At 57.6% G+C, this 20,421-nt stretch overlaps 8 protein-coding genes across 8 annotated transcripts; 4 read left to right on the forward strand and 4 right to left on the reverse strand.

The window, feature by feature from the left end:
- Positions 1 to 96: 96 nt before the first annotated feature.
- EJ05DRAFT_474631 (uncharacterized protein) lies at positions 97 to 2,689 on the reverse strand. The gene is made up of 3 exons (XM_033743638.1): positions 2,492 to 2,689; positions 2,315 to 2,429; positions 97 to 2,258 (listed from the first exon to the last, which is right to left on the reverse strand). Exons 1-3 carry the CDS (start codon positions 2,610 to 2,612, stop codon positions 173 to 175), a joined length of 2,322 nt encoding a protein of 773 aa, XP_033601976.1. The 5' UTR covers positions 2,613 to 2,689; the 3' UTR covers positions 97 to 172.
- Positions 2,690 to 5,599: 2,910 nt separating this feature from the next.
- On the forward strand, positions 5,600 to 8,612 carry EJ05DRAFT_498738 (uncharacterized protein; the record flags this gene model as incomplete). Its single annotated transcript, XM_033746729.1, has 5 exons — positions 5,600 to 5,828; positions 5,883 to 5,997; positions 6,058 to 7,252; positions 7,304 to 7,387; positions 7,467 to 8,612. The coding sequence occupies 5 exons, from the start codon at positions 5,600 to 5,602 to the stop codon at positions 8,610 to 8,612; spliced, it is 2,769 nt and encodes a 922-aa protein (XP_033601977.1).
- A 433-nt stretch (positions 8,613 to 9,045) lies between these two features.
- On the reverse strand, positions 9,046 to 11,178 carry EJ05DRAFT_531158 (FAD/NAD(P)-binding domain-containing protein; the record flags this gene model as incomplete). Its single annotated transcript, XM_033749005.1, has 1 exon — positions 9,046 to 11,178. The coding sequence occupies one exon, from the start codon at positions 11,176 to 11,178 to the stop codon at positions 9,046 to 9,048; it is 2,133 nt and encodes a 710-aa protein (XP_033601978.1).
- EJ05DRAFT_474635 (uncharacterized protein) lies at positions 11,165 to 11,794 on the forward strand. The gene has a single exon (XM_033743639.1). The coding sequence runs from the start codon at positions 11,213 to 11,215 to the stop codon at positions 11,582 to 11,584; it is 372 nt and encodes a 123-aa protein (XP_033601979.1). The 5' UTR covers positions 11,165 to 11,212; the 3' UTR covers positions 11,585 to 11,794.
- A 267-nt stretch (positions 11,795 to 12,061) lies between these two features.
- Positions 12,062 to 14,383, reverse strand: EJ05DRAFT_531159 (alpha/beta-hydrolase). The gene is made up of 4 exons (XM_033749006.1): positions 13,482 to 14,383; positions 13,341 to 13,421; positions 13,227 to 13,290; positions 12,062 to 13,167 (listed from the first exon to the last, which is right to left on the reverse strand). The coding sequence occupies exons 1-4, from the start codon at positions 14,033 to 14,035 to the stop codon at positions 12,316 to 12,318; spliced, it is 1,551 nt and encodes a 516-aa protein (XP_033601980.1). The 5' UTR covers positions 14,036 to 14,383; the 3' UTR covers positions 12,062 to 12,315.
- Positions 14,384 to 14,394: 11 nt separating this feature from the next.
- Positions 14,395 to 16,946, forward strand: EJ05DRAFT_474638 (family 2 glycoside hydrolase). Its single transcript, XM_033743640.1, has 3 exons — positions 14,395 to 16,186; positions 16,243 to 16,629; positions 16,708 to 16,946. Exons 1-3 carry the CDS (start codon positions 14,517 to 14,519, stop codon positions 16,838 to 16,840), a joined length of 2,190 nt encoding a protein of 729 aa, XP_033601981.1. The 5' UTR covers positions 14,395 to 14,516; the 3' UTR covers positions 16,841 to 16,946.
- Positions 16,947 to 16,971: 25 nt separating this feature from the next.
- EJ05DRAFT_301252 (uncharacterized protein) lies at positions 16,972 to 17,444 on the forward strand. The gene has a single exon (XM_033740601.1). The coding sequence runs from the start codon at positions 17,034 to 17,036 to the stop codon at positions 17,322 to 17,324; it is 291 nt and encodes a 96-aa protein (XP_033601982.1). The 5' UTR covers positions 16,972 to 17,033; the 3' UTR covers positions 17,325 to 17,444.
- A 530-nt stretch (positions 17,445 to 17,974) lies between these two features.
- On the reverse strand, positions 17,975 to 19,511 carry EJ05DRAFT_301411 (uncharacterized protein). Its single transcript, XM_033740602.1, has 4 exons — positions 19,327 to 19,511; positions 18,831 to 19,276; positions 18,406 to 18,777; positions 17,975 to 18,347 (listed from the first exon to the last, which is right to left on the reverse strand). Coding segments are annotated over exons 1-4 (954 nt in total). The 5' UTR covers positions 19,329 to 19,511; the 3' UTR covers positions 17,975 to 18,213.
- Between the last annotated feature and the right edge of the window lie 910 nt (positions 19,512 to 20,421).

Below are 20,421 nucleotides of genomic sequence, written 5' to 3' on the forward strand. Positions count from 1 at the left end.
ATGTATACATGTATACATATCTATACATCTATACTACCACCACCACACCCACACCCACAACCACCACCACCCTCCCAACTCTCCCTCTCTCCCTCCCTCATCCCCTCATCCCCACATCTACAACAACAACAACAACAACAACAACAACACCAACAAAAACACCATACAACCCTCATTTCCGCGTCCGCTTACTGGCCTTACTACTCCTACTCGTCGCACTCAGGACGCTCGCGCTGCGCTTATGTCCTGCTTGTGCAGCCTGTCCTGCCTGTCCTGCCTGCCCTACGCCCTTATCTACTCCCTGCGCGTGCCCGTGCCCCTGTCCCTGCCGCGCGCTGCTTGAATTCGAGGTCATGTCGAGACCGCCACCACCGCCACCGCCACCATTGCCAACGACAGAACTAGGCCGCGTGGTGCCCGCCATGTCCGTGTCGCCGTATGCGTCTTCGTCCTGGTCTTCTTCGTCGTCGTCGGAGTTATCGTTATCGTTGTCTGAATGATTGTTTGGGTTGTGTGAGACGACGTCTGAAGTATCGTCGTCGTCGTCGTCGTCGTCGAGGTCGACGGTGTGATCGTTGTCGTTGTCAGGGTCGGGGTCAGGATCATTGGACGCGTCAGAGCCCGCGGCGTCGTCCATGTCGGGGAGTTCGCTGTCTTCGGCGAGGGTGCGGTCTTGGTCTTGGTCTTGGGTGTCATCTTCGTCGTCGTTGTCGTCCTCATCGTCATCGTCATCGTCGTCGTCGCTGCGACTAGATGCGTTGGCGTCGTCTTTGTTCGCGTCTTCATCTTCATCGTCCTCGTCCTCCTCGTCATCTTCTTCTTCATCCCCTGCTCCGTCCTCGCCGCCCCTCAACCCTGCACCAGCACCAGCACCCGCACCAACACTAGCACCAGCACCAGCACCCGCACTCGCACTACCACCACCATCCCGGATCTCGCTCTCGTCCGCACCCTCAGGCACCTCGCCCTTCTCCCCGGCAACCTCGCGCCGCCTGGCAGCAAGCATATGGGCGACCGTCTTCATCTCGGCATCCTCCTTCTCGCGGGCCTTGCGGGCCTCGAGCAAGCCGGCGACACGCTGCACCAGCCGCTCAAAGGCGGCGACGGTGGGGGCGCTGCACATGAGCGTGGTATCCGGGATGCCGAGCTCGGCGAGGGCGGCCAGGAGCTTGTTGGTCTGGGCCTGGGACTTGGCCTGGCGCAGCTTGGACAGCTTGTCGGAGCGAAAGACGACGCCTGATTGCAGGCGGTCGTGGGTGGAGACGCCGAAGCGGCGCTCTTGGGCGGGGGCGAGGTGGCGGATTGGCTGGTGGTGTGCGGCGGCGGCGGCGGCGCTGCCTTTTTTGTTCGGGTGGGCGGTCGAGGTTGTTGTTGTTGTCGCTGCCGAGGCGAGGGAGTCGCGGTGGTTGTTGGGGGCGCCGTTGGGGTTTGTGAGGTCGGAAGTGTTGATGGAGAGGCGGCCGCCGGCAGAGGTGCCCTGGCGTTTCTTGTTCTTGTCTTGGGCAAAGAGATGCTGGAAGAGGGTGTTGAGGGAGGCAAAGGTCTGGTATTCGCCGGGGGATGCGGTGCTGCGGACGTAGTCGTGCGTGAGGCGGATGTCGTCGCGTTCGGCTTCGAGACGCTCCATGGATGCGCAGATGCGCTGCAGTTCGACGAGGAGGAACTCCTCTTCGACGACGTCTTCTTTGGTGCGGGTCAGGAGTGCGGTGGCCAGGGCTTTGCGGTCGGTTTCGGTCTTGATGTTGTAGTTTGAGAGGGTTTCGTGGAGGGAGAATTCAGCCGGGGTCATGGTGGGTATGGACGTCTTGAGCTTCATGATGACGGCCTGGACGGAATAGAAGCGTGCCTTGAGCTCCTCCATGCTGCGCGTCTTTTTGGGGATTGCAGCGGTGCCAGAGTCATCGGCAGGCTGCTCCGTCGTGGCGGCGGGCTCAAACTCATATCGATCCCAGATGGCCGGCCATCGATAGCTGTAGTCCTTGACCAGCTCAAACAGGTAGTCTGTCTCCTCCTTGCTCCAGTCCTCGCTCTGCAGGTGTGCCTCGTACTGCTCGTCCGTGTATTCGGGCACGTCGACCTGGACGTTGTACTTTGCAAACTCGTAGTCGCTCTGAATCTGGATGGGTCCGTGGATGTCGAGATCCTCCATCATGACGTCGGGTTCGTCCGGGCCAGTCCTGATGATGGGCTGTTTCCGTCTCCAATGCTGCAATATGAGGCCGTCACGACGGGCCGGGTTGTAGAAGGGAGTCTGCGCCCTACGCCGCCCTGTTAGTTGCTGGGAGAGGCTCGAGTGAACAGCTTTGCTCGTTACCACTTCTTTGCCGGGCCAGTGTGCCGGCGCGACTTGTACATGTTCTTCTCATCGTAAATCGCAACGGGGGGCGGGCGCTCGCCCATCAAGGCGACCACCTCACGACTGATTCCAGCTGTTTCGCGACATCCTGTCAGCGAGGTCTTGTCGTGGTCGCGTCTTTGGCAATGGACTTACTCATGCGCTTGCCCGTGAGGCCTGGGGCTTTTGGGCGCTTGGGAGCAGGAGGTTTGGGGGCGCCGGTGGTGGTGGTGGAGGGCAGGCCCATGATGTCCTGCATGTCGCGTCGCGACGCCATGGCTGGTGGGAGCGAAGGTGAGGTAAAGAGAGTGAGATTGGAGATGGAGAGGAAGAGGGGCGATGGGTGTGTTGCAGATTGAAGATTGAAGATTGAAGATTGCGGAGTTGCGGCGGAGGTGCCAGGGCTTGGCGTGGTTGGGTGTATGCGAATAAACAGTCACGGTGGGTATAGGTCATCACGATCATGGAGGAGCACGTGCTGGGACTGGGCATCTGAGGTTCTAGACAAGACGTACGAGCCTGTCCTCTGACAATACATGACCGAGCTCGTTCAGGCAAGTCGACAGCCAGCAGCCAGTTCGGGTGCTGCAAGAGTGCAAGAGTGCAAGAGTGCATACAGACAGGGGACAGGGATCGGCAAGGTGTCGAGTGTCGAGTGTCGAGTGCCGTCCAGACATCCATCACAGTATTCAGCAGCGCAGTATAAAAAGCAAGTCATAAAGAACAAAGAATGACATGTCGACGAGAAGATGACGAGTATTGAGCAGGGCTCAGTGTGGCACGAGTGAGTGCAGTCATCAGCCAGCAGCGATACGAGACTGGGATGCATCTCTCCATCCATCTACACTGATGTCAGGCCGTGTCACGAATACGGTGCGGAGATGCAGATTTGGGTAATTAAATGAATAGGCAGGGTTGTGGGAACGGAGAATTGGGGGGCAGTCCCTCGGACAGCAAGTGTGCAAGTCAGGTCAAGTTGAGTTGTGGACGCCAGGTCAGTGACAGACAGGCTCAGGTTGTATGGAGGTTCCATGTTCAGTGTGTACAGCCATGTAATTAATTAGATGTTTGGGAGAGGATCAAGCTGGAAGGAAGATGGCCAGGAACAGCTAGAGGCAGCTGCAGTCAGTCATCGTAGACGAGCAACTTAGGCCCGATCCGAGGCAGACTGCGTGTGTAGGTGATAGGATAAAGGTAAAAAGGTAAAAAAGGTGTATGAGGTGTCGCGTGCGAGATTGCTTGATGCGGCCGAGTCAACCACTACAAGGCCTCGGGCATGAATTATTGTTGAATGATGCAATAATTCCTTGTGAAAGTCTATCGGCGCTTGTTTTTTCTTCCTGTCTGCTCAACATCCACTTCTGGCCCAGAAACAAGTTTGTCGGAGCATGATAGTTTGCAGATCTTGGAGCGATAATAAGTGACGGCTGGATCCGTGTCAGACATGCTGATAATCAATTGCTTGCGGAAAGTCGGAGTGGTTATTCTTTTTTTGGGGGAGGAGATGCTTGCTCGGATTCGGTTAGGTGGTGGAGTGTGGTGGTGCTTCAACTTCTCTAGTGCGACGCAGGACGCACGACGCACGACGCACAAGAGGACGACAAGGATGCAACAAGGTGCGTCTGCGTGTACGGGCATGTGCATGGGCTTGCCTTCTATCATCATGCTATTCCTATTCTTCGATAACGGAAGAGCAGCTCGATTCAGTGGTCGGTGCAAGTCCGCGCGCGCACGCAACGGAGGCCGGTCTGGCTATTAGTGGGTCAATCAAATGTATCATGTCTAGAGAGTCCAGATGGACAGTATTTTAGTAGATAGCGTTGAGGGTAGCAGATGGTAGTTAAAAGTGCCGAACGAAGCGTTGAGGCAAGCGGTGTGCAAAAAGGCATGGATGGGGTAATCAAGCAGACGGCCTATCACGGCGGTCCCATTGTTTTGGAGGGTAGAGAGGGAACTGGAGTGTCATAGTATCTATCATGGTAGCTGGTTGTAGTAGTAGTAGTAGTAGTAGTAGCAGTAGGAGATGGCCCTAGTGGGTTTCATTAGTCAAGCTCGGTCTCTCGTTTCGTGTGTTTCCGGCCAGATGCAAAAGACAGATGCAGACATGTGCGCGGCAGTTTCCAGCACGGAATGTAGAGATTAAGGACATTGGATGATGGATGAGACAGCCGGAAAAGAAGCAATAGATGGCGCTGGCTGGAGAGAGTTCCGGTGGCTTGTGAGCTTTGTTAGCTTTGGGGGAGGGGGACAGCCAGCCAGCAGCAGGCCGAGACAGGAAAACACCCCCCACTTTCCAGCATTTTGGCTGGATGTCGTGCCCAACTTTAGCTGCCCTAGAGCTGCATTTGGCTGCATTTAGCTGCCCATGAACTGCATTTAGCTGCCTCTTTAGCTGCCTCTTAGCTGCCATGGACGCCGCGTGGAAGCGTCAAGACACCGCCAGCCAAGCCGTCATGCCATCATTCTCTGCCATACACACATCCCACCCGCATACCTTAATACCCACTGCAGTTTGGTTAATTAGTTAGCATGTCCATGTAATACACTGCATGTCCCAGCAGTAGCAGTAGCAGCAGCAGCACCACCACTCACTCCCGCTACCAAAGAAAGTATACCCAGCAGACAATTCACACAATACATCCTGTACCGTTATTGCTATTACCTGCCACCACTACCACCACCTACTCTACTCTACGCCGCCTCGTTTACCCGCGGCCTTTTCCTTCCTTCCTACTTACTACCTACCTATCTATTATCTACATCCGCCCGTCATGCCACTCTACTCCTCCTCTTCACCACGAGTCCATTGCCTTCATCTCAACTCCACCACCACCACCACCACCACGATACTCAATTGCTCCCCCTAATTAGCACTTCCTTCGTTTGCTGCTTGATCCACTCCGCCAATCCCCCCGCTAGCCTGTCCCACCCGTTCGCTCGCAATCACGTACATCCACCCATCCATACTTGCATATATACCCACCCACCCATACCATCATCCACTCTCCTTTCTCCATACACTCGACTTTGCCTCCAACACCTTTGTGTGTGCCATCTATCCCATACTTGGCGTCTGTGCTGCTAGTGGTGGTGGTGGGTGGTGGAAGGCTTTTTTTTTCTTTCTCTCGCATGCATTTGAGCTTGCTCTTGTTGCCTTCTTCACTCGACCATGAAATACGGCGACACTCTCAGACAGCGCTCTCTCCCGGCCTGGGCACACTGTAAGCTTCTTCTCTTCCCCTTCCCTTCGTCCCTCCAATTGCCATGTCTAATCTCTCTTTCCAATTGCCAGATAATGTCGACTATGACGAGATCAAGCGCGTAATCAAAGAGAATACCACTCCTGGCCACGGCAAGGCTGTCTCCATTCCCGGCCACGGCGATCCCGTCGAGCGGCGCTTCGAGGACGAATTGATCGAGCTGTTTGAGCAGGAACAACGCCGTGTTGATTTGTTCGTGAGGACAAAGTCTGGCGAAATTGATCGGAGACTGGGTACGGCAGTCACTCGTTCATTCGTTCCTCGAGAACGCACTGACAAGAATGTAGTTCATCTGGGCCAGCAGATCAGTCGCCTTGCTGGGCGCGAGAAGTCGCTCAGTCGCGCGAGAATCCCGGCCAGGCGCCTCGAGCGCTATGCCAAGTTGGAGGATGACGTACTCAAGTAGCCCACCACCTCCACCCCCAACAAATCCATCCTCAGCTAGCTGACATTGTGTTGCAGAGTCGGCCAAGAGCTAAACGGCCTGTCGAGATACCTCAATGCTCAGCGCACCGCTTTCCGGAAACTGCTAAAAAAATACAGAAAATGGACTGGCAACGACACCCTGCACACCACCGTCAAAGACCTCGTCATGGATCAGCCGGGGAGCTGTTGGAAACTGGATCTGTCGCCCATGTTTGATCGCTACACCGAGCTGCTTCAATTCATACGCAGCGCCTTTGAGCCCTCGGCTACCGCCTCCCTGGCTAGTCGATTCACAAGTGGGAGAGAGACTATTCCTGCGAACACGCTACAGGCCATCGCTTCCATCCAAAATGCTGTCGACGCACACTCGGAGCTGGACTTTGACCTGTCCTTGGCCACCACTCCGTTCGGCCACCGAGGGGGCAAGGCGATCTACTGGGTCAATCCAGAGTCGGCAATAGAGCTGCAGGTTCTGCTGTCGCGCCATATGCGCCTGCTGGTGCCCCAGGCGAAGCTGAGATCCTCGCCCTTTGCTTCAGAACTCTCCTCGCCCATTGACTCGCCCACACGCAGGCAGTCCATCCCAGGTGCCGAAGGCGAGGACAAGGGAGACCATGTCGGCACACTGATTCTCGACAACGAGCGTCGCTATGCCGAGCAAGAGATTGGAAAGACAATCGAGGACAACGAAGGCGTGCCGGGCAGGACGCCAGCAAAAGCTCTGGGCCAAGTCTGTTGGTCCTCTGCCGGCGAGGCTGCCATGGCCGTTGGCCTTAATTCCGGCCATGAGACGGACGCCACTGTTACGATGCCCGCCAAGACCAAGCGCAAGCATCTGCATGACCTCTTGGACGTCTCGAGGCCGTTTAGCCGGCACGCCTCGTCGGCCATGCTGCGCGACTACTACCTTGACGACGACACCACAGACAATGACGCGGCGACCAGTGTCAGAGACTGGCTGTCCCACCACAGCGAAGTGACTCCTATCGCTGCACATTGCGCAAAGAGAACTCGTTTCCTAGGCCTGACCAACAACTCTTCCCGTGCCGTCTGGGCTACCCTGGACCAGGATGTGCACTTTAAGCGGACAGAGATTGCGGATGTGTGTGAGGCGGAATGGTCCAGGAATATGCGGCAGAACAGCGCACGCTTCCCGCATTGTGTGCTGGAAGTGCGCCACGAGGGCTTTGAATCGGCCGAGCTCGTGAACATCCTGGACAACAGCCACCTGGTATGTATGCTTGTGATTGAACGGCCAACAATCATTAACAGTATTTCATAGACGGAGCGTGTTCGTGGCTTTTCGCTCGAGACCCACGCCGTTTGGGAGTGTTGCCAGCCCAAGTCGATGCCGCCTCCTTTCTGGGTGAGTCTCTCATCATGCCCCCCCCCCCCCCCCTTCCTCGTTGCGCGCCCCAAGAATGGTGGCGGCTGACAGCATGCAGATGTCCATTGTCAACAACGCCATCAGCAATGTGCCGGAGGAGGAGCGGCAGCGGCGCCCACGACGACTGGCGAGCTTGACTACTGGCGGCGCCGCAGCAGCAGACATGGCTTCCATATCCGCATCCTCGACCACGGCCACGGACGGGGATCTGACCAACGTGAGCACTCCACGCACGAGCCGAGGCGGCAATACCTCTAACACGTCCGCTCCCGACCAGCTGGAGACGCCGACGCTGAGTGCGTTTAGGAAGAAACGTAGACGAAACCTGCCGCTGCGGAAAGACAGCTTTACCGAACAGTCTGAGATTGATGGTCTGGAGCGGCCGGGGGGGTACTGGAACGAGTACGACCATCCCGAGGAGGGATCGGCCGACGACGACGCATATGTGATATACTTGGATCCCAACGCCTCGAATTTCCCGGGCGAAGAGTACCTGCGAGCAGCGCTTGCGAGGGTCACGGCCTGGCTCGGCGGCGGCGTCGGCGGCAGCAGCAGCGCACAGGCTGGTGAAGATGTCGAGTCACAGCAGCGGCGCCTCCTCCTTTCCTCGCCGACGAGGAGTGACGACGTTGACGATTTCGAGTCGAGCGATGATGAGAGGCCGCTGATGGATGGTGAAGTTTCGTCTCGGAGGCGATCCAACGGCTATTACCACCACTATGGGACCTGGACCAGCAACGACGGTCATGCCGTAGCGACGACGACAGGAGGCCCAAAGAGCATCTATCAAGGCCTGTTCAAGGCATTTACGTCGTCGAATGATGCCGCCGCCACCACCGCCCCTCACAGCCGGCGTTTGGGTAATCATGCAGAACCGTTTATGAGCGTGGAAGCCCGGTACCGCGAACGAGAGCAGCACAAATATCGGCTCTATGTGACCAGTCTGGGCGCTGCAGCCACAATCGTTGCGATCCTCGTCTTCCTCGCCACCACCAGCCGCCACAAGTACCGCGGCGAGGTCGACACGGTGCTCGTTGTCGGGATCCTTGCAAATCTGGCCTTTGCCTTTGGCGGCGTGGGCTACATGATGAGCCGGCAGGACGTGCTGCCCTGGTGGCATCGCGGGCTTGTGGCGGCCGTGTTTGTCGGCGTCTGCGTCGTGGACGGCATGCTGCTCATCTGGCCCTTTACCGCCGTCCCGTGAGGCAGGGGGGAGGCCGTGAGACGTGAGGGGATGCTGGGCGGCGGGAGGGGGATGCTGGGCGACGGGAGGGAGATGCATGACGGCGGGTTCCGTTCTTTGTACACAAGAGGCAGTCTGTCAGATTTGGCTGGGTGGTAATGTGGTTATTGGGGTGTTTTGGGGGGTCAGTGAATATTGGGGTGTTTTGGATAGAGGCCACGTGCGAGCGATCGCTGGTGTAGTATTAGCCTGGAGAGGCAGGGTGGACGTGCTGACTGGATGATGACAGCTGTCAGTCATGACGACGACGCCGACGACCTGGATAGAAGATAACAAGCATGAGAGGCTCACGAGCGGCAGCATGTTGTAATAATAGTAATGATGATGATGGGAAAACACACGTATACGAAACAACTGACTCCTCAACTTCCTACCCCTCTACTCACTCAGCTCATCATCCATCCCTCACCACCTCACCAGCCCGCCGCACCTCCAAGCCCTCCAACGACCCCTCCGCCCTCCAGCCCTCGAGAAACTCGACAAAACTCATCAGCCCGCCCGCCCACATGCCGCCCTTGGCCCGCTCCGCCCGCTCCTCCGCACTCATCTCCTTGTCAAACGCCCCCTCCGAGTTCATATACCCGGGCGTACACCCAGCTATACACGCAAAATGCGCCGCGTCGCGCGCGATCCGGTCCGCCCATGCCGCCGTCGCTTCGGGCGTTGGTTCGATGGTCAGGCCGTCGATTTCGAGTTCCGGCTCCGGTTCCGGTTCCGGGCCCTTGGTCCCTTTCTCAGCCTCAGCCTCACCCTCACCCTTCTCCCCAGCCGCCCTCTTCCCCTTCTTCTTCGCAGCCCCAACAGCCATGCCAACAGCATGCTCAACCAAACACTCAATCACAAACGTAAAGTTCGGGCCCGCGGCCGCTTGCAAGGGCCCCGGGAAGAAGAGGTTCGGAAAGCCGCCTGCCACGACGCCGTGGAGGGTATTTGGCGCGAGCTTCCATGCCTCGTCGAGCGAGATGCCGTGTCGGCCGATTATCGGTGCGCCGAGCCGGGTCGAGGGCGTGCCCATGCCTGTTGCGTTGAAGCCGGTGCTGTGGATTAGGATGTCTGTTTTTATGCTCCTCTCGCCTTGCTGTGCGCCTTCTTCTGCGGGGCTAGACGGAGGAGCAGCAAGGACAAGCCCGTCCGCCTCTGCCCGCACTATCGGCGTCCGCGTCACGTCTATGATCTCGACGTTATCCCGATTAAACACATCGAGGTACTCGTCGTGAAAACACGGCCGCTTGCACCACCCGGGATACCACGCCTTGAGCACCTCCGCCGTGCCCGGATCCCGCACCACACTATCCACACGCGCGCGTATCCGCTCCGAACGCACAAAGTCGAGCTCGTGCATCTCCGCGATATGCGCCTGCAGCGTCTCCATATTCACGCCGTCGAATTTCGAGCTCGGCGTGCCGAGCAGCGCCGCATAGGACGGGAAGCGCGTCCAGCCGTCGTTGACGAGATTGACTTCCGGTGGGGGGTGGATTTTGTTCATGAACGCCGCGAAGTTGGCCTGTCGGGCGCGCTGCCAGCCTGGACTTGTCGCTACGTCGCGGGTGAATGTGGATGGGGAAAGGGCGTGGTTATCGCGGACGTCGATGGCAGAGGGCGTGCGCTGGAGGACGGTAAGCTGGGCGGCGTAGCGGGCGAGGAAGGGGATGCATTGGATTGCCGTGGCGCCCGTGCCGATTATCGTTACGCGTTTGGATGCGAGGGAGGTGAGGCTTGGGTTGGTGGGTGAGCCGCCTGTGATGTCGTAGGCCCAGCGGGAGGTGTGGAAGGAGGGGTTTGTGAAGGATGAGAGGTTGGGTATAAGGGGCAGTTTGGGCGCGTGCAGGATCCCTGGCGCGACGAGGGCGATGGTAGCAGTTATACTGAACTTCTTCGCGGAGCTACTCTCCTCATCCTCATCCCCGTCGCTCCGCACCCGCTCTACATCAACACCCCACACCCCCTCCTCCTCCCTCCACCTCATCCCCCGCACACACACCCCAAACACCGCCCTGCTCCGCAGCCCATACCGCGCCACAAGCAGCTCCACATACCCCCTCACCTCCTCCCCGCCCACGTACCGCTCGCGCGGCACATACCCCGTCTCCTCCAGCAGGGGGAGGTAGATGGACGCTTCGGTGTCGCAGCGGAGCCCCGGGTACCGGTTCCAGTACCAGGTTCCGCCGAAGCTGCCCGCGGCGTCGAGGATGAGGAAGGAGGTTGCGGGGAGGGCGGATTTGAGGAGGTGGATTGCGGTGAGGATGCCGGCGAGGCCGGCGCCGATTATGAGGATGGGTGTGTGGGTTTTGGGGGAGAGGGGGGGTGGTTGGGTGGTGGTTTGGGTGGGAGGTGGAGAGGGGGCCCAGGGGTCGGTGGTGTGGAGGGAGGGGATGTATTGGGAGAAGCCGGTGCGGGTGGTGCGTTTGTTGCGTTCTTGGGCGTAGCGGGCTTGGGTTGCTGTTAGGGGGTCGGTTTGGGGGGTGGTTGTGGTGGTGGTTGAGGGTGCTGTGGGTGTTTCGGCGGCGGTGGTCGTGGTGTTGGTCATGAGCGTCTCGGCGGCGGAGACGCTCGCGGCGGGAATGTCTGGGCCCGCGGGGTCTGCTGCCATGGTTTTCTCTACTTTCTTCAGGCGCGGCGGGGAGCGGGGAATGCTGCTGCGACAGACAACGACGACGACGACGACGACAACAACGAGGAGGAGCAGAAGTGCAACAACGAGGCTCGGTACCGCCAGACCGCGCTGCAGCACATCTATATACATACATACACACCCAAGCCCCACGTCCGTCCAGGGCATGCCTCGCTCGCAAAAGTCTAATTCCCCAAACGTCGACGACATGTCACCGGACATGGACCTCCGTGAGCACAGTGAGCACCCTCCCTCCCGCGCACCGCACACCATCCTCCGTACCCCACCCTCGCATTCGTACCAGCCCGAGGCCGCGTACTAGCACACCAGGCACGTGGACGGGTGCGACTAAATAACCGACCGCCACCTCTGTATCTACCTACTCTACCGTAGTGCAACACCTCGTATAGCCAACAGGCACGAACGAACGAACGAACGAATGTACAAACGAACAAACGAATGAACGAACGAACAAACGCATGAGGCAAGTCCAAGAAACGCGGCTAATTGCGGTCTTGGCCGATCGACGACGAACGTACGACCTCGAGGAGGAGGGAGGGAGGAGGGAGGAGGGAGGGAGGAGGGAGGAGGAGGAGGAGGAGGAGGAGGAGATAAGGAGGCCGGAGGAGGGCGGGGATTGGGCGGGATTGGCGCGCTTGGACCCCCGCGTGCGTTGGTTGCACAGCCTTACGGCCGGCGCCCGGGACGACTCCCGTTCCGAGCCGAAAAGCGCCTCGTTTACACGCTGTGGGGAGTTTCGTATCACTCACTACACGTACACGTACAGTGCTGTGTTACGCGATGCGAACTTTGCGAACATGCGAACCCGAGGGGTCGTGCCGTGCTGCTGATTAGACTTTGGGAATGCTATTACTAGATTCTTGGTAAAGTGCTAATGCGGGTGCTAAGTAATGCCCACTCACTCTCCCACGGATATGTGTACTTCCAGATCCGTCCATCCGTCCATCTGCTGGCTGTCCATCCATCCATCTGCTGGCTGTCCATCCGTCCATCCGTCCGTCTGTCCATCACGCCATCCACACACATCCACGCCTACGCACACACACCATCCACATCGCCAACCCCAACTGCCTCCACCACGCGTCCGTCACGCCCATACCGCAGCAGCTGGTCCGCCCGCGCCGAGCCCCATCCCAGCCGCGCCGGCCCGTCCACGGGATCGCGCATAAACGCCAGCAAATGGTCCTGCATGCTCTCCGCCACCGCGCCCTCGTACTCCGTGCTCGCGCCCGGAAAATCAACATATGTGCCAAACAGCATTGCCAGGTCGGCGTCGTGGTATGCGCCGAGGTAGGGCTTCGGCGAGACGTCGGTGAAGTTGCCTGCGAACTCGACGCGGTATGTCAGGACGTCTGGGCCGGTGGTGGTGGTGGTGGTGCGCGCGACGGTGCTGAGCGCGGCTGGGCAGATGAAGAGGGCGCGGGTGATCTGCTCGTTGAGGGTCTGGTTTGTGGGCGGGAAGGGCCCGAAGATGCCGCCGGTGACGACGCCTTCGTTTGTGGTGGTGCTGTAGACGAGCGGGAGCTTCGAGAAGGCGGCGCGGGCGTAGCGGTCGGCGTAGTCTGCGAAGATGATCTTGTTGTCTTGGACGGGGTAGAAGTTGAGGGTGGGCTGGGTTGGGGCCACGAGGGTGCTGTTGTCCCGGTATGTGCCGATGAAGGCTTCGATGTCGGCGGAGGGGATCTTGCGGAGGCAGTCGAGCTCGGCGGCGGGAGGGCCGGCGCAGTTGAAGTGTGTGGCGACAAAGGTGAAGTTGGACGGCTCGATGGGCACGGTGAGGTTGAGGAATGCGCTGCCGGAGGAGGCGTAGTAGCCTTTGACGATGGGGTCGTCTGCGTAGGCGAAGTTGTGGTAGTCTGTTGCTGCGGCGCCGGCGGATTGGCCCTGCGATGAGTGTCAGTAATTACGTGTGTTACACGGCAATCCATTCCGGGTATGCGCACCCAGAGTGTAATCTTGTCTGCGTCGCCGCCGAATGCTTCGATGTTGTCGCGAACCCACTCCAGTCTGCAGACATGTCAGCATGTGGTTCATGTCGAGCAGCAGTTGTCACTTACGCCATGCGCTGGTCGAGAATACCCAGGTTCTGGTCGTCCAGGCCTGCCGCATTGGGGAAGCCGAAAATGTTCAGTCGATAGCTACAGGCCGGCAGACAGGCAATCAGTTTATACTCCTCCTGCATGAAACCAGGCCGCACTCACTTGATCGTCACGACAATATGCGCGCCCGTCCGCTCGACCCAGTGGTGCGGCAGCTGGTACGGGATATTGACCCCTCCCGTCAGAAACGACCCCCCGGTCATGAACATCACAACCGGCAGCTTCTCCGGCCGTCCAGTCGGCGTCCACACAGCCAGATGCAGGCAGTCCTCCGACGTCTCCCCCGCAGACTCGCCCGCCGTGCTGTTCTGGCCGTCCGTGTAGATCAGCCAGCCCGGCACATCCTGGTTGAAGACGGACGGCGGCCTGCTCACGAACTGCGGACAGGACAGCGGGAACTGCGTCGCGTCATACGTGGTGCTACTGTTGGCTTCAGGTTTCGTCGGTGGCAGCCAGCGTCTCTCGCCCACCGGTGCGGCCGCGTATGGGATGCTTCTGAACTGCCGCACGTTCGGCGTCGTGCCGTTGATCAGCCCGATATACGTCCCCGACGGCGCCTGCACGACGAGCTCGTTGTCGGTGTGTTGCTTGTGGCCCAGCGCCGGGACGGCGAGGAGGAGAAGGGGGACGATGGCGCTCCAGGAGAGAATCATGGCGAGTGGACGGCGAGGGGGGAAGCTGGTGAGTCCAGCACACGCTGGACGAGAGGCTGTGGCTACATATTAGAAGAACACAACAGAGGCAGAGCGGCACGGGTGTGTTCGTTTGGGTAATCGATTAGCCAGCAGCCTGCTACCGGATCGTATGATCGACAGTGTATTAACTGTTTATTACGTCGACAAAGCCGTCCAGGGACTCGGGATCCGTCCGTCCCGCAAGCCATCGGGTGCTTCGGCGGGTTAGCGCACGTAGTTCTGGTACCGTGTTGGTGCATGGCAGACTGGGCTTGACACGTGATGATGCTGATATCATGGCACATGATGGCGGGCAGGGCATCGACGTCTTCTTTTGTTTTGCAAGCTCATGGGGAGTGAATATAGGGCGAAGAGTCTTCGTTTGGGCTTGCATGCGTCCGTCGCGTCGAATGATCGGCTGCCAAGACGCATCATGGACGACAATTGGCAGACATGAAGCATGAAACAGCGGGGCTCCCTCGTCTTTGTCTCAACAACATCTACGACAACGACCACCTCACTCCGTTCATCATCACCACATCCATCGTCAACCCGACCGCGACTCACCTTCCCCGATATGTATCCCCGTCCAGATTTTGAGCGAACGGGCCTGCGCTGGCAGTCCTTGAATGGAGACTGGGACTTTCTCTTCGACGACGAGGACGTCGGCCAGAAGGATCGCTGGTTCGATCTGGGTCTGCCCGCCTACGTTGACTTGACGGGCATTGGGGCCTCAAATGACAGTCAGTTCTCCGAAAGCGAGTCCATCACTCGCAAGATCACAGACGGCACGCAGAGCGCCATCGAAGGCAACTTCAAATCGCAAAAGTCCGCCGTCACCAGGAACAGTCTGCAAACGATCAAAGTGCCGTTCGTCTTCCAGTCGCCTGCATCGGGCCTCAACGAGCGCGGCGTCCATGAAGTCATGTGGTATCAGCGCGAAATCACCCCTCCGATCAGCGAGGACGAGATCAAGTCCGGCGACAGGCTCCTGTTGCGCTTCGGCGCCGTCGACTACGACGCCAAGGTCTGGGTAGCTGGCCAGTATGTCGGCGGTCATCGCGGCGGCCATGTCCCGTTCGACCTCGACATCACCGATGCAGTCGCCTCGTCCGACGCGAACGCGCCCGTCCCCATCATCGTGCGTGTCTACGACTCGGCGTACGATCTGACCCAGCCGCGTGGGAAGCAGTACTGGGGTGCCAAACCCGAGAGCATATTCTACACGCCCTCAGGGGGGATCTGGCAGAATGTATGGCTCGAGACCGTCACCTCGTCGAGAATTGCAGACAGCTCCAACGGCACCGTCATCCGCTCCAACGACATTGATAGTGGGAAGCTGCACGCCTCGATCGCTGTCGCCGGTCGCAAGGCGGGGTTCCCCTACCATGTTGAGATTGAGGCATCTCTCGCAGGAGTCCCGGTGTCGAAATCTGAAGCGCTCAAATTGCCGCGTGAGAAGGACAATGTTGAGGGTACATTGAGCCTACGCCTGTCGGGAGAGCAGATCTCCAAGCTACCAGAGACCCTTACCAGCTCAGCCCCGCTTGACGATGCCCGGGCGTGGAAGGATGGCGTTGCTTTGTGGTCGCCAGAGTTTCCATCGCTCTACGACCTGACCATCCGGCTGTTCGATGACTCGGGGGAGACCAAGCTGATTGACGAAGTCAAGACTACCACAGGCATGCGGTCGCTCGACTGGACCAGCGGCAACGGCGCGCTAAACCTGAACGGCAGGCCGTACTTTCAAGCCCTCTGTCTCGACCAGGGATACTGGCCAGACACGTTCATGACACCGCCATCCCCGGAGAGCCTCAAGGCCGATATAGAGCTGGCCAAGGCCATGGGCTTCAACGGCTGCCGCAAGCACCAGAAGGTCGAGGACCCCATCTTCATGTACTGGGCCGACCGTCTGGGCTACCTCGTCTGGGGCGAGATGGCCAACGCATACCAGTTCAGCGCCCAGTACGTCGACCGCTTCAACCAGGAATGGCTCGAGTCGGTCAAGCGCGACATCAACCATCCCAGCATCGTGACCTGGACGCCCGTCAACGAGAGCTGGGGCTACACCGACCTGCAAGCCAACCTCGAGCAAAGAAACCACATCCGCTCCCTCTACTACCAGACAAAGTAAGCACACCCTCCCCTCAGCCCCCCTTATTCTTCTTAACACCCCTCCTCAACAGAACCCTCGACCCATCCCGTCCAATCAACGACAACTGCGGCTGGCAACACGTCCTCACCGACCTCTCCACCTTCCACGACTACTCCGACTCGCCCGCCCTCGCAGAAACATGCTCCTCCCTCGCCGGCATCTTCAGCCCCAAAGCCAACCGCCCCGTCTGGCTCCCCGCCATCCCGCCCCACGACCCAGGCTCCGCCCACGTCCCCGGCGCCCCCATCATCTGCACCGAATTCGGCGGCGTCAACATCGCGCCCGCCAAGGGCGCAGAGGACAAGGAGTGGGGCTACACCACCGCCGCCGACCCCAGCGACCTGCTTGCGCGGATTGAGAAACTCGTCCTTGCTGTTGTCGAGGGCGGGCATTGTTCTGGCTTTGTGTGGACGCAGCTGTGAGTAGGCTTCTGGTCTTGTGATGCGTGGACTGAACTGAACTGAACTGACATTCTTGTGTGTGTGTGTGTGTGCAGGTCGGATATCGAGCAGGAGACGAATGGGCTCTATGCGTTTGATCGGACGCCCAAGTTGCCGGCTGCGGAGGTGAGGGCTGTTATGGAGAGGGCGCTGGGGGTGTTTTATGGGAACTCCAAGGAGGTGGCGTAGGGGTCTCACCGTGGATGCTGTTGGACGGTGTATGAGCGTGCTGTACTGTGTATAGTCTATCAGAGACGCAGATATATAGACTCACCGAACGTTCATGACCACCCGACATAGCTCCTATGCCCATCTAAGTGCACTAGTTGTGGATAGCGTATACCTCTGACAAAGAGAAATCCGGACCACCCGTACACGTGCTATGTCTAAGATATATGCCCGCATGGCACAGAATATCGAAACCCCAAATTCGACCCTCTTCCCTACCCACACAGATATACATCGATATCCACCATCTTCGCCGCCAGAACTAAAGACACAGCAGCACCCAAAACAAACCACACATGATACACTCCTCAAGCCCTCTCATCATCACACGTCTTCACAGTATTTCTATACACACACATATACATACATACACTGCAATCAGGAGCCATGTGGGAGATTCGTCCTCATACGTGCGTCTGGCGCGATGTATATAAGGTTTGTTTAGAAAATGGAGGTTGATGGGCTGAGTTAGGGGCTGGGTGTGGAGGTTTATGTTTGTATCGTCTCCGTCCCCGTGTGCTGTGTGTGGTGTGGTATGGTGCGCGAGGTGTGCGGTGTGGTATGGTGCGTGAGGTGTGGGTTCGAAGGAAGGGGGATATGTGTTGAGGACTGGTTAGGGATGGGGAGAGCGCGATCGAGAGCGAGGGTGGGGATGTGGTGTCTGAGTGGTTGCGTGCGAGGGTACTTAAAGACGCGAGGATTGATGGAGAGGAGTAGGAGGAGAGTGGAGAGCGGATTGGAGGAGTAGGGGGATGTATCCGTGTGTTGGGGATGGGTTAGGGATTGGGGCAAGGTGGTGATGCTGGCTGGTGCTTAGGTTAGGATTGCGAGGGAGGAGGTGCAGTCGATATAGCATCGTGAGCTAAGGGGAGGTTTAGTTTGTGAGGTCGACGCGGCGTGAATTTCATTGCTGCTTTACTTTAAGCAGATGGAGGGTGTGATGGGTTGGGATGCTTGGTCGTAGGTATGCGAGCATGCGTGAGCGTTTAGGAGGGGAGTGAGTTGTGGAATTCATGGTATTCACGTGCGATCCGGCGAAAGGCCGACAAGGCGTTATGATGCTCAGGACTAAGCGAGGTACTGTTGGTCCTCGAGACGGTCATGGGTGGAGTTGAAGCATTGTGTCGGATGACTTCATCCACCTGGATCCGATTAGTGAATCACATGTACCTGACTAAGAAAGTAGGGACCTGGCAGTGTTGATTGGGAGAGTGTCGGGAGGCACACGATAGACACCCAGGGCAGCGACCGGACATAATAAGCGTAAACGAGAACGAAAAGAACAGGAAGCTGTATGATATGTACTCGCTTTGAAGTTGAAATAAAAGACAAGCCTAATCCCTGAAAAGAAATGCTGCAGACAGGGTCCTGCTCTCCGACACCCAAGGGTCTATGATATCTTGCTCAAACCGCATGCATCCCTGGATGTAAGACGCCTTGCCCTGTCTGCTATATGAACTGTTGTTACCTGCGCAGACTCTGGTAAGCCAACGGACCACCGGGTCGATAGAAAACCGGAGCCTTACATCTATCCCATAGAGCAGTCCAGATCCCCTCACAATCCGGTGAGCCAGGGTCAAAGTCGCTGTTGTTCAAAGTACAGCCTGGTAGCCAGCTCGATTGTTGAGTGTAAGAGAGATCCGGATGGTTCACGTAATCCATCTGAAGTCTCCATGCTCTTGACTGCAAAACTTCATCGGCGCCACCTGGTCGTATCAACCGCTCTTCTTTCGGAACTTGGGCTCTCTGCTGACATGCAGACCTTGTTAAGTTTCTAGCGTCCTGTCGTGTCAGGGTGATGTTGTAAGTGCTTGGTCGGCATGACCATCGGGGGTCCGGGTTTGTAGTACACTCGGGGTGGTAGGAGTATTCGATACATCCGCGTGACAGTGTGCCGCCTATCATCATGAGTTTGGTGGTAGGACGAGATAATCCGGGGTCTGGTAGTTACCGTGGCCACCATTCGTACTTGAATGCAGAATCTTGTAAGCCGCCACGCAGCTATCTCCGCCTATCTCAAATCGAGTCCCGTATTTGGTACCGAAGCTGTCGCCTAGGTGCGGATTGCCGATTCCGCCACAGTCCTTTTTCCACGCCAGTTCAAGGACGTGCCGGAGCCCGTATTCATGATCCAGAACCGTGGTGAATCGGGATTCAGGGATGAGGATTGGGAACGTCGTAGGGTCGGACCCGCAGGCGCTTTGGGTGAATAGTTGAAAACGAGGTGACGGGAGACCTGCATTGCAAGGCCCATCAGGGTTGAAGTGCTCCTGTAGACAGTCGGGGTGATAAGTGAAATTGAGTCCGCCTGTCGAGAGAAGACCTCCTACGCCTTGGTAGCATATCCGTGCAAAGACAACAGCATGACCGTGGACGTACCCCTCCCACCGTTCGGACCTGTGAGACGTCAGCAAGCCGAGCCACTGCCATTTCATCGTAAGACTTACATCCACTCATCAGCCTCCGAACACTACTCAGACAAGAATCTCGAGTTAGGAGCACAGGGGTCCCACAGTCCGACCCAGGAAGCACACGAAATGTATGAGCTATGCCCGCAGAGTCTTTCGTGAATTCATCATGGTACATGCGCGTTACGGGCTTGGTGATTTGGACTGCAACATCGGTACAGAATTGTTCTGCATAAGCGCCGAGGCCCTGGACGTCCGGAGATCCCTCGCAGCGTTGCGGAGCATCGCATTGCAGGATTTCAGTCATGTTCGGATTACATCTGCGTTCCATCATGGAGTATGCTGTAGTGTAACAAAGCACACTCATATAAACCGTGAGCTTGAACATCAGGCACGCCATCAGGAGGTTAGCAGTGCTGGTTGCGAAAACGTTGGAACAGTAGAGGGAAACTCCAAGATACTTGGGGTGAAACGAAGTGATATTCGAGGAATTGATCACATTGCATCAAGCTTGGTGCCACTAATTGACTTGGAATGTAGTTTGAGACGCATTTGAGTCTGATATCTGCCAGTTCCTTGACAGGACCGAGTACGGGTGGTTTTGAAACATCATATAGTCCTCTGTTTGTAATGCAGCCGTTCAGCAGCCAGCGAGCACCGGGATTAGGATGACTGAACTCTAGCCAGGATGCTACAATGAGCGCCACTTGCGGTGCCATGAGATAGCAAGGCTGGGCAAAGATATAAGAAACTCCCCTTGCGTCGAGATGCCTCTTTCACTGTGCCACCGCCCAGGAATGCTAGCGTGTGAACGTAGTTGGCCGCTTGCACCTCCAAACTCGAATGGTAGCACAAGGACTTACAAAGTACGATCATATGGTGAGTATATACCGATTGTTATGTCTGTGCGAGTTGTCCTGTGTCGGTTCCTATCGCCTTGCTAGCATGTCCTGGAAATGGTTCAGTCAGCTTCTCCAGTATTGATACCGGCGGAAAAGAGAGGTCTAACTCCAAGTCCGGGTCGATTCAGGTAGTATTTGGCGAAATAGGAATATGAATAGTGTTGTCTTGGGAGTCATTGCCAGAGCGACGAGGTTCTCGAGGTAAATGCTATCCCAAATGAAACGTGAGCCT

Source organism: Pseudovirgaria hyperparasitica (assembly GCF_010093815.1).
Source record: "Pseudovirgaria hyperparasitica strain CBS 121739 unplaced genomic scaffold EJ05scaffold_5, whole genome shotgun sequence".
Classification (NCBI taxonomy): Eukaryota; Fungi; Ascomycota; class Dothideomycetes; order Acrospermales; family Acrospermaceae; genus Pseudovirgaria; species Pseudovirgaria hyperparasitica.